An 11,620-nucleotide genomic window follows, 5' to 3' on the forward strand; every position below is an offset into this window, starting at 1 on the left:
GGCATGACAGGAAAGAAGAGGTGATCGCGATCCTCTCTTTGTAACGCGTTGAACTTTACTGCATCATCACTACACAATACTGCTTTCATCCTTGCTTTCCTCATGCTTGTCTCTCCCTTTTCATGTTTTGGTTACCATGCTGTTAAGTCGGTCCCCGGTTGCAAAGTTGCACGGGTTGGGTTGTCATTGTCTCACTCACACCCGGATAGTGATGTGGCGGCTTCATCTGTTGTTCATGGTCGTTCCAGAAACAACCTGTTCCTCAAGCGCGAAACCTCCTGCCCAGCTATGGCCACTTGCATGCGATATATTTTGTCTCATCCATCGCGTCGGCAACCGACAAAGAACATAATCATATTTGTTGCCAACCATGAAACGAGGGGCATGCCTTTCCAGCTTAGTCTTTTTTTCACAAGTTGGTTCCGGGGGCTGAGGGCTGAAGACCGAGAAGTGAGGCACGGGCACGTCGAAGGCACCTTCACAGAAAATGACGGGATTCAGAAACAGCGCGGCTTATCCCCGCTCCATGTGTCACTCAAACCGCAGGTATACATGGACCAATCGGCCTATGGACGGGGCTGGATACCAGCTTTCTGTCGTGTTCCCCTCCGCGCATGAGGGTGATTTGCCTGGAAACCAAGTGGTAGATATATAGCCTGTCCTGCCTGACAAGGCTGCTGCCTGTTTAACGCTTGCTTCTTTCCTTCCTTCTTTTTCTTTCACAAGAACTACTCGGGCCGATCAGAGCTCGTTAAGAAAGAGTGAGATCTCAACTTCCAGACCTACCCTTCGCAGCTTCACACTCAGCCAGAGCCCGATAGCCCAACACGCACACCATGTCACGGTCTCCGTCACCAACACCAGGTGGGAGGTCTGTTCTGGCAGAGATGACGGTTTATCAACCTCGCGGAGGTCCTTGGGGCCAACACCACAAGTACAGGACACCGCAAAGTAAGGTCGATGAGTTTTGGACAAAGTTTACCGCGAGAGTCCCGGGAAAGGGTAAGTACACCTACCATTTCGACCTGACATTTTTCAGCTCGGCATTTGGAGAGCCTGAGGGCTTACCAATCCTGCAGCCACCACGGTTCTCCCCAAGAACGAGTACGCTGAGAGGCTTACCAAGCGCAACTCAGCCAAGGAGGTGGGAGGTGGTACAAATGCGCAAGCATCTTTCGAAGAGGCCGCGGCTATCTGCAGGGCCAAGGTGGAAAAGATCGTTCAAGAATGCCGTCGTGTCAACCAGAAGTACAGAGACCCGCATTTCGACCTGGAGTACGACCTGAAGACGGGTAGGCGCGATTGCCTCGAATCTCTCAGTAATGAGAACATCATCGATTTCTCCAGTAGCGACTCGGACTCTGACTACAACCACCTACCACGCCCCCGGTCGCGATCCCGTCGTCGCAGGAGAGATTATGGTGATCGTGACCAGGGCACTACTCAAGCGGAAGGCCAGACCAAGACCAAAACCAAAGCCGACAAGGGAGATGGAGTCTCGCAGTTGTCCCCGCAAGGACGGATGCCCGGGTCCAAGTTTCGGCCGGCATCGGTCAAGCGAGTGGGTGAGATCTTTGACGACCCAAAGTTCTACATTGACGGTCCCACCGCAAATGATGTGCGGCAGGGCCGGGACGGTGATTGTTGGCTTATGGCAGCATTGTGCACGATGAGCAACAAGCCTGGACTCATCGAACGGATTTGTGTGGCTCATGACCAGGACATTGGTGTCTATGGCTTTGTCTTTCACCGGGATGGGGAATGGTTCAGCGAGATCATCGATGATAAGGTAACGCAACCCGTCAATTTTGCATGATCCTACCAGTGCGGCTGGTGAACATTGTACTAATCAAACACGGCTGTAACAGCTCTATCTCACCAGGCCCGACTATGATGAGGCCATGGATCGTTTTCACATGGAACGCGTGTTATGGGATGATAGAGATCGCCCAGACTCTGAAGAGATCTACAGGAAAACTTACCAATCCAATAGCGGCGCACTTTACTTTGCGCAGTGCGAGAATCCGAACGAAACCTGGCTGCCTTTGCTCGAGAAGGCCTATGCCAAAGCCCATGGAGACTATGCAGCTATTGAGGGTGGGTTCACTGGCGAGGGTATCGAGGATCTCACGGGCGGCGTGACCTCTGGCTTGTATACTGCGGATATACTTGACAAGGAACATTTCTGGAAAGAGGAGCTCATGAAGGTTAATGAGCAATTCCTCTTTGGTTGCTCGACTGGGGTCTGGTGAGTTGTCCGACTTCCTCCTTATATGCAAGATACTGACAACGGTGAGCAGGGGCCGTGGCTATGGTGACAGAAAGGGTATTATGGAACAGCATGCCTATTCTGTCATGAAAGCGGTGGACATTGACGGGGAGCGGCTTCTCTTGCTGAAGAACCCTTGGGGCAAAGGGGAATGGACTGGGCCCTGGAGTAAGTCTTGTCCAGAAGTGTTACGTTGGGAAAGTGGCTAACAAAACTATAAAGGTGACGGCTCAAAGGAATGGACACCAGACTGGCTCCAGAAATTAGGCCATCGGTTCGGGGATGATGGCGCGTTCTGGATCTCATACAGGGACTTCTTGCGTAAGTTCCAGGCCTTTGATCGAACGCGCCTCTTCGGACCCGACTGGAAAGTTACCTCCATCTGGACAACACTTTCCGTACCATGGACCCTAGAGTATCATGACACTAAGTTTGCCTTTACGCTGGCAAAACCCGGTCCGGTGGTCATTGTCCTCTCCCAGCTAGATGCCCGCTACTTCCGTGGGCTAGAGGGCCAGTACAGATTCGAGCTGAACTTCCGCGTACATCGGGCTGGAGAGGACGATTATCTGGTACGAACGCAACACTCCTCCCGCATGAACCGCTCCATCAACGTCGAACTAGATCTTGACGCTGGCGAATACCTGGTCCTCGTCAAGATTGACGCCACTCGCAACGAGTGGGTTCTGCCTACTGAGGACGTGGTGCGGAACAATGCTCGCCACCATCGCGAGAAACTGCTTCGTATCGGACTCTCCTATGATTTGGCACATAGCAAGTCCAAGATCAAGGAGAGCTCCGAGGAGAAAGCAGCGCGTGAGGCACATGAACAGCGGAAGAAAGACAAGCAACGTGAAAGTCTGCGGAAGGCTATCATGGAGGAAAAGGAGATGAACTTTTACAATCGCATGAAAAGCTACCAGAGGCAGAAGCGGCGAGTGGACAAGAACAAGGAGAGGATGAAGAGGAAGGCAGAGAAAAGGAAGGCGAAGATGGAAAAGAAGAAGGCAAAACGGGAGGGAGCAGAGAGGAAACAGGCTGAAGAGACTTCTGAGGATCCTATTGATGGGCAGAAAGCGGGGAGCAAAGGCCGGAATTTCAGCCTTGACGCGGCCTTGCACCCTGCTGGTGAGCATATGGCACCCCCGGTAGTAGATACTGCGCCGTCTACGGACGCCGGACAACCAACTCCGTCTGTTAGCAGCACCGGTGCTACCGAGGTTGATGCAGCAGACCGTCTGCCCGAGCCTGTCCTGTCCGGTGCTGTTGGGAAGGACAACAAGGCTCCTGAGGTCCCTTCAACGGGTGTACTAACTCCTCCATCAGCCTCAACACAACAACAGGATGGTGAATCTTCTGCTAGAGTTGTCAAACCCTCCTCGGAGCAGCCAAAGGAAGCAAGTACACAGAATCCATTCGACGTACAACCAGGGCCCTCAGCAGAGACCAACAAGTCACCGGAAGATACTCTTCCAGAAGCGCAGTCACGTCCTCCAACGCAAGGCGAAGGTGGAAGAGGTGCTAATCACACCAAAGAAATTGAGAACAAGCTTCGGGCAGCTGTCAACCTCTTCTCAAGCCTAAAGCAGGAGCTGGAGCTAATGCTGGAAGACAATGTCAACAATGGTACAGATCAAGGGCAAGAACAAAAGCCAAAGGATGTTGACAACCAGAGGCAGCCTCCACCTCCTCCTCCTCCTCCTCAACTTCGTGCCCCATCCGAACAACGCACTCTCCAACCACCGATGCCTCCTCCCCCTCGTCCCTTCTCGCCTCCCCACCCTCAAGACCACCGCCAGCAGAGACCTCTCTCCCAACTGCGAGGAAGATCACCAATGCAACCGCCCATAGACATCGGTCCTTCACCCCGTCGCTCCCGGCATCGATACGGTGGACCGCTGCCGCAACGTCGCGAAGTCTTCATTGATGATCCCCACCATCAAAGTCGCAACAACGGGCCCCGTTTCTACGACGACAGCTTCTCCGAGTCATCACCCTCCTCCTCGGACACAGACGACACATACAGCATCTCCAGCATCTCTGATATTTCTGACCGGGAACTCGACATGCACATCCGCGAGGACGCCCGTCGCAACGGGAGGCTTCTTGATCAACAAGGATCCCGTCAACAGGCCATATTACCACCGATCCAGCCACAGCCTGGCCCACCGCAACCGCAGCCCCCGATGCCGGGTCCGCCGATTGGAGGCAGAGGTCGGGATCCCCGTGGTCGACATGGAGGAGGCGGTAGAGATGGGCCTAGGAATGGGCCGGTCGATCTCAATGCGGAGTTTGAGAAGAATCCGTGGAATGCGGTGGCGGTGGTGGGGCTGAGGGTTTATTATCGTGTTGATGATGCTGGTACAGGCCAAGATGCCACTGCTGCTGCTACCGTTACCGCTACTACTGCTGAAGACAAAGATGCAGCAGCAGGTGGGAAAGAAGAGGAAACCAAGAAGGAGATGGTCAAGTTGAAGGTTATCAAACCAAATCCGTGGGAGATTGTTAGTGATGATGAGAAGGATGCCAAGAAAAAGAAGGAGAAGGAGAAGGATGGGGAGAAGAGGGAGAGTAAGTGGACTAGGGGGTTCAAGAAGAGTAAGAAGAAGGGCAAGGAAGGGGGGGAGGAGGAGGAGGAGGAGGGCAAGAAGAAGAAGGACAAGAAGGATGGGGATACTACTGAAGCGGGAAGGAAAGCAAATGATGAGGGTGATAAGGCGGGTTTGAAGAAGGAAGAGGTGGAAAAGGTGTTGGATGTTGATGATAGCGCGAAGGACGCTACTCTTGAGGGTGAGGAGAGGGAGAAGACTGTTGCTGAGGGACAGGTGTGATGAGTTTGTACGGGTGGATGAGTTCTCTGTCTTGACTTGGTTATGACTGCTGATTGCGTTCCTTTTATATTGTAATTTTGTTGGAGAAATGCTTTTCTTTGCTTGAAGATGTCCGGTTTATATATAACATTAGCGTGCTGCTGTTGTTTTAAGGTTAACTAAGACTTTTACGGATACATACAATGACTGGAAGTCTTGGAACAACTCTTGCCAAAGGTCGACGTGCTAATCTTGAAAAGAATGAGTTTAAGTTGGTATTTGTCATATGTACCTCCCAACTCAGAACATTTATTGCCTCACCATTTCAAGAGAACTAACTATACTTTGGTGATCCGATACAAGTGGAAGCTCAATAGTGAAAACGTGATAGTCAAGTCCAGTGCCCAACGCAATCTTCTATACAGTCAGATATTATTATTCTGCTAAATTTCTCCACAATTCAATCAAAACTTACACCTAACCAAAAACCCCTCCTTCTGCCATCCACCATCCACAACAATGTAGGTCGTGAACAACATAACCAAAAACAACCCGAGCATAAAGTGCTTCCTTGGACCACGCTACTTAGGAATCAAGACCGTGCGCAACTTTCAACAAACTAAAACCCCTTGTGGTGTAGTTGGATATCACGTTCGGCTGTAATTGTCTAGATTGTATACCGAAAGGTCACCGGCTCGATTCCGGTCGAGGGGAATTTCTTTTTTTCACTTTTTTTCGTTTTGTTTTGTCCGCTCCCGTTTTTATTCCATTGCTTTTTGGATCACCGTAGTGCTTTTTGTTTTTGTTTTCTCGCAAGTATGTCCTACAATGTCTTGTCGTTGTATCTTTGAGTTGTTGCTGCAAGGGTTAGTTAACTCTTTGGTTCCAACTTTCTGGTGGTGTTGTTCTTATGTTTGCAATTGCAGCTATAGTACTATACTCCACAAAGTATACTAGTGCATCGACAATTCTTTTTAAACTGTTCTTTTCTGTCTGTCCTCTACCTTCATGTTCACATACCCGCAGTTCGAATCCCAAATGTGTTCGGAATTGTTATGAAGACCGACAGTCATCGGCCCGTGATCCTCCCCGAAGGTGTTCGAAAACGAAACGGCAGAAACCCTTAACTCCGCGGAAATGCTTTTCGGGGCGCAAAAAGTTAACGAACTCTATGTAAGGACACTGTTCAGTTTCAATGTAGTTCTCTTCACACAGCCAAGATACCTCCAACTTGCTCTTCTGTCATATTGTTATCTTGAACCATCACATAAAAATGTAGGTTGTCTCTTTCTGAGTTCATATACACACCCATGACTACCGACATTTGGTCGTTATAGGAGTAGGTTGAATCACTATAACAAAACAAAAGGTGACAAAAAAGGAAAAAGAGGAGAGGAAAAAAAGAAACATACAACACCAGGGATTCGCTGGTCGTCACCGACCCAACTACTAGTCTGGCCCTCACTGGCTTATCTATGGGAGAGCGGACGGGATCCCGAGTTTTCCAGTGGGTATGGTCGTATGTGATGATCTTACCACAATCTGTGGTTTATGAATTTTGTTGCTGTTGTTCCTTTCCGTTAACGTCTTCCCTAACGTCCTCTCCCGTGTTAATGCGCTACTAGGTATATCACACTCCTGGTGTACGTACTCCCGTGCGGGACGCGATATCGTGTTTGTTGTATCTTTCTCATGGAGATTCTGCATTGTTTTCGAAATCAAAAGGGAGCGAGTATCTCTAAGAATAACTCACGAAACTAAAGTCCGAATGCTTTTCTGACTACTACAGTCGGAGCTTGAAGTAGAACCCCAATAGGAACTCAAGGTAGTCAGTCAGCCTACCCACGAGATGAAAATGTCCGAACAAAGCAGGTTTATTACTGTGCGGTACCATAGTTGTCGTCCAGAACCGTGTTAGGGTTCTTTCTGCTCTGACTTCTGCGTCCGGGGACAGGGCAGTGCTGAATCGCACATGCATCATCGATTCATCGTAGAAAGTACGGGATGTCGAGGGTGATGGTGATGAGTCGCCCCCGGCCGCCATCGTCGTCGACTTGTCTGTCGTTCGGTATCCGGCACTTTTGTTTCAACCCTTGCTCTATACTATGCAGTGGACAGACTGCCAGCTACAGTGTGTACATGATCATCAAAGAAGAAAGGAGTGAGCAACAAAAGTTGTGTTGTCTCGTAGGTAGCAAGCAGTGAGTTAAGTGGGGGTACCTGACCTATAGGAAATGCATCGATATTGAACAGGAGTCGCAAGTAACCAATGACAATGAAGACTTTTTGTATTATATCGACAATGATCATGATGCGAGATGTCTGCGTGGAAGGGAGCAGGGCAAGAGGGGGCACGCTTACCATGTAATGTACCCAGTGGTTATGTAAGTAGAGGTACCTGCCCCTCCATGCTGTCTTGTAGACCTCAATTCCAAGCTAGGTACGTAGATGTATGTAGGCAGTCAGGGCGGGGCAGGGCACGCCAGGACATTCAATGATCATGCCCCTACCAATAAGAGGCGTTTACTATACCTCTGAAAATTGATCGAGGAAAAGAGATGAGATGATCGCATCACTTTTCATCTTGTCCGCGTCTTTTCCTTTCTGTTCCCCCCTTCCCCCATCCCCCCATGTCAGCAAGCAAGGCGTGTGTGTGCCCCCCAACAACGGTACGGATGTCTTCCGAAAGGACGAAGTGAGGTTACAGTCAAGCAATTGTCAGCCGTCGGGAAATCGGGGGCGGGTCGGGGTTGGGGTATGTACTGTATGTAAAGGGGGGAGGGAGGAGGAGTGCGGAGGGGAGGGGTCTACAAGTAAGCTCTACTTGTAAAAGGTCTAGGGTGGTATCGTATCGCATCGCATTGCGCTCGCACAGGTTGCGAGTATTGTATGTATCGAAAGGTTCGACCTGGATGTAATGGTTAGGTATGTTTGATACGGGATACATGTGGTAACGTATCGTCGTATTGAAGATTACGGCGTCCATGGTTCCTGACTGACCTGAGTCGTGTTAGGTAGTTCGTCATCGCAGCCTCATCCACCTACCTGTTTTACCTGCCAACCAACTCCCGTAAGGGAGGGGGAGACCGGGCTGGAGGAAGATATGTAAGAAGTAAATATAGGACCATCTAGAAGCATCGTTTAAAGCTTCCAGACACGCGAGTGATAGATAATGAGCGGAGGCAGTGGGACATGATCTGATGTCTTAGCTTCCCCCCCTAGCTTCATGTCTTACCCGAGACAAGCAGACAAGATTGTCTTGTCATGTCTAGGGTAGAAATTCACGATAGGTATGGGAAGAAAAAAAGGGAGCATGTAAGCGGATTTGGGATTTGTAGGAAAAAAGTCGTACAATAAAAAGCGCCTGGTCGAACGATGGACGAAGGCCTGGACCGTTTGCCTTACCTTTATCCCACACCATGATCCGGTAGGAGTTGGCACCACTCATTCCAGTAGTAACTACCAAGGGAGCTGGAGCTGAAAACCGGATGTTCACCTTGTGATAGCGTCAAGGGTTTGGTCGTAGTTCGGTTCGGCCGGTTTCCCAAGTAGAGTGTTCTGAATCATTCGCTGGACACACCTCCTCAGGGTAACGTCCACCCGCGGTTTTCGAAACGCTAGACATTTGCCAAGATGGTGACATTAAAGTGCCTTTTGACCAGAAAAGATTGGTAGAGGGAATGCCTGCCCCAGTGTCCGCGTACAGAAGAGGACCACCACCATCCGCCTGTCCGCCTGTCCGCCCGGCTGCACACTGGCGACTGGTAGCGATCGGGATCCCGAATCTGATGATCTCGTAGGATGTAACTGGGTTTCATGCCGGTGCATAAACTGTGGCGTCGGTCTTTTTTCCCTTGCTGCAGTCCATGGGTCACTTTCAACGTTAGGGTGGGCTTGTGGGCCCGTTTGGTTCAGCCAGCTGTTTTTTCTTTTGTATGTGAAATCGACCCCTGCAAATCAACAAGTTGGCAATATCCGACCTCGGACCCCCCAAACCCCCTGTAACCCCCCTGTAAGAAAGTCTTGGCTGTACCTCCCCTGCTAGTGGCTTGTATGTGCTTGTATAAGGCCCTATTGCCTTCTTAATCTGGTATAGTAATGCTTGATTCTGTTGTTTTCTATCTTTATGAGAGTGGGTATGAAGATAGAAGTATTTTATTGGTTAATAGGGGTAATAGGCTGGGTTAGGTTAGGTTAGGCTGGCGTAAATTGTTAATACCCCACGGGCCCCCCTTCTATTTTGCATTTTATTGTAAATATTTAATAAAAGTAAATACTTCAATATAAATTCTATTCGATAATGTATTTTTACGTTCTTAGTAGTTATTCTTCTTACCGTTGCTACTATCATTCAAATTGCCCGCTGTTAAAGTAGCGATAAAATAGTCTATAGATTAATTTATATTAATAAAGGCGAGGGCGAGTCGATTGTACGTAATACTTTCTATTATAACCGCGAAGATAAATTGTTTGATTTATACCATATATAGTATTAACCTTTTAATTAGTTAATTATTTAAATATCCGAATATACTATTATACGCGGTACGAAATATGTTACGCGAAGCGATGCTTCACAAGTAATACTAATTGTGACGGCGCTGGCAGTCAGCGACCCACATGTGGGTCCCGCTATCGCTTGTGCGACCAGGGTATTTATTTGGGTTTGCATGCTTGTATCTAGTTCTCCTCCTCTTTTCTTCTCCCCATCTGAAATCTTCTGTCATAGATGGAATCTTAGCTTGGCCTTCGACCCTCCCATACTGTGCCCTTGCATTATTTCAGATCAACCCAACAATCTACCTGGGAAGGTTAAATCCCACCGAACCGAATCAAGAAAAGATCTGTCGCAAGAACTCAAGGCACCGAGCTTCAAGCGATCAACAACGACAAGATGGCACCGCGCCTTACTCGCAACAGTGCCGGCAGCCGTGAAGGCACCAAACAGACGGAGACACCCGCTCGTGAGGACTCTCCAGAAGACCCAACTGACGACACCTTCTTCGAGGGCGACGAGGGTGAAGATGGCGACGGAGACGGAGGCCCTGGCTCTCCTAATCCCGACCCTGAGCAAGAGAAGGACAAGGCCGCTGAGCCAAAACCCCAGTCCAAGAAGAAGAAGGTCGTCATTGACGACAAGACCGCCCACAAACGGAAGCCTATCGATCCCGTTATCAAGGAGAACGCGCGCGCCGCAGTCCACTTCAATGAGGAGCGGTTCAACGGTATCTGTCCTGATGAGGAGCGATTCCAAGGACGATCTACCATACTTCGCAAGAAGTCCCGGTACCACATACATAATTTGCTGAAGTCACTCGACGAAGCTCTGGCAGACGCGATGGCCAAGAACACGGGCGACGAGGACCCTGAGCTGTCCTTCAACCTGTTTGATGGGTATATCTCTCAGGCTATCAGGAGCTTCGACGTTCGTTTCAACCGCAAGGATATCGCTAACGACCTGCGACAGAAGATGGAGGAGTTCGCGGAGTTGTTCATTCGCGATGCTGCCCCCTGCGTTCCCTTCCAGTCTTTGTTCCCCTCTTCTAACATCCCGTTCTCCGGTTACCTGAACGAGGAAAGGTTCACCGAGCTATGCGACAAGGACCCTCAAGCCATGTTTCAGGAGTTCAAGTTGCTATCGATCATGAGCATGGCCCAGAAGGAGCAGGTCTCTGAGCTTCACCGCCTTGTCTCCCAGCTCGGTGTCAAAATGAACACGATCCACGACTGGGTTCCTGCCCTCGCGGACCGGTACTCCGATCGGACTTCCGCTTCTGCTGCCGACCCCGCTATGATCCAGCAGTTGAAGGACTCCCTGGTTGAGAAGGACGATATTATTGAGGGGTTGAAAGATATTATTGCTGACTTGAGCATCGGCAGAGGAGTCCCCAAGAACAAGGGCAAGGCTAAGGAAACGGTCCTCCCCAGCATCGAGCGAGACGCCAGCGAGGCTCCCCTTCGGGCTTCCACTCGCTTCTCTACCCTACCCCCCGACGATCACGACGAAGGAACCAGCTCTGGCTCTCGCCGCTCGACTAAACAGGCCGACCCTCCCAAGTATCACAACCAAGACAAGGAGGATGATGTTCCCTTTGAGGCCTGGTATGACTTGACCCAAGACAAGCTTGAGATTAATGCGGATCACTACCCCTCCGACCGCGACAAGTTTCTTTATGTCAAGAGCCGTTTGGGAGGTTATGCTTACCGCGATTTGATGCCTTATCTCCGCGAGACTCACCCTGACCAGATCACTACGTACTCCGGACTCATGACTCACTTGTGGCGCCAGTACCACGACCCCAACCAGGAGGAGAACGCCCTCCAGAACTTCACGAAATTGAAGATGAGGGACAACGACAACTTCGACTTCTTCAAGAACAAGTTTGTTCGGATGGCTGGCGAGTGCCAACGTCCCAAGACTGAGTGGAAGCGCGAGCTTTTCCAGCGCCTTCCGGTTGAGTACAAAAACAGATGGGCGCTAAGCATCGCGACTCTTCTATCTCCTTTGAATCTTACTGCAACGACTGCTCTGGTTTTGGCC

At 50.1% G+C, this 11,620-nt stretch overlaps 3 protein-coding genes and 1 non-coding gene across 4 annotated transcripts; all 4 read left to right on the plus strand.

Moving 5' to 3' along the window:
• The first annotated feature begins 727 nt into the window (after positions 1-727).
• Positions 728-5,220, plus strand: B0H65DRAFT_109755 (uncharacterized protein). Its single transcript, XM_062820557.1, has 5 exons — positions 728-1,002; positions 1,080-1,789; positions 1,869-2,248; positions 2,301-2,437; positions 2,492-5,220. The coding sequence occupies exons 1-5, from the start codon at positions 837-839 to the stop codon at positions 5,098-5,100; spliced, it is 4,002 nt and encodes a 1,333-aa protein (XP_062684480.1). The 5' UTR covers positions 728-836; the 3' UTR covers positions 5,101-5,220.
• Positions 5,221-5,704: 484 nt separating this feature from the next.
• On the plus strand, positions 5,705-5,793 carry B0H65DRAFT_t91. Its single transcript has one exon. It is a non-coding gene; the product is annotated as a tRNA-Tyr (tRNA).
• Positions 5,794-6,521: 728 nt separating this feature from the next.
• On the plus strand, positions 6,522-6,898 carry B0H65DRAFT_457096 (uncharacterized protein). The gene is made up of 2 exons (XM_062826335.1): positions 6,522-6,671; positions 6,731-6,898. Exons 1-2 carry the CDS (start codon positions 6,555-6,557, stop codon positions 6,857-6,859), a joined length of 246 nt encoding a protein of 81 aa, XP_062684481.1. The 5' UTR covers positions 6,522-6,554; the 3' UTR covers positions 6,860-6,898.
• A 3,075-nt stretch (positions 6,899-9,973) lies between these two features.
• B0H65DRAFT_506633 (uncharacterized protein) lies at positions 9,974-11,294 on the plus strand (the record flags this gene model as incomplete). Its single annotated transcript, XM_062828076.1, has 2 exons — positions 9,974-11,181; positions 11,246-11,294. 2 exons carry the CDS (start codon positions 9,974-9,976, stop codon positions 11,292-11,294), a joined length of 1,257 nt encoding a protein of 418 aa, XP_062684482.1.
• Between the last annotated feature and the right edge of the window lie 326 nt (positions 11,295-11,620).

Source organism: Neurospora tetraspora (assembly GCF_033439725.1).
Source record: "Neurospora tetraspora strain CBS 560.94 chromosome Unknown B0H65scaffold_2, whole genome shotgun sequence".
In the NCBI taxonomy this organism is placed as follows: domain Eukaryota; kingdom Fungi; phylum Ascomycota; class Sordariomycetes; order Sordariales; family Sordariaceae; genus Neurospora; species Neurospora tetraspora.

Excerpts from the sequence above, each read along its gene's own strand:
- B0H65DRAFT_109755 (XM_062820557.1), top strand. The coding sequence starts at position 837 with ATGTCACGGTCTCCGTCACCAACACCAGGTGGGAGGTCTGTTCTGGCA. Across the intron at positions 2,249-2,300 it reads GGTTGCTCGACTGGGGTCTG|GGGCCGTGGCTATGGTGACA; the intron begins GTGAGTTGTCCG and ends AACGGTGAGCAG. Across the intron at positions 2,438-2,491 it reads GGAATGGACTGGGCCCTGGA|GTGACGGCTCAAAGGAATGG; the intron begins GTAAGTCTTGTC and ends AAAACTATAAAG.
- B0H65DRAFT_457096 (XM_062826335.1), top strand. The coding sequence starts at position 6,555 with ATGGGAGAGCGGACGGGATCCCGAGTTTTCCAGTGGGTATGGTCGTAT. Across the intron at positions 6,672-6,730 it reads CCTTTCCGTTAACGTCTTCC|TCCCGTGCGGGACGCGATAT; the intron begins CTAACGTCCTCT and ends TGGTGTACGTAC.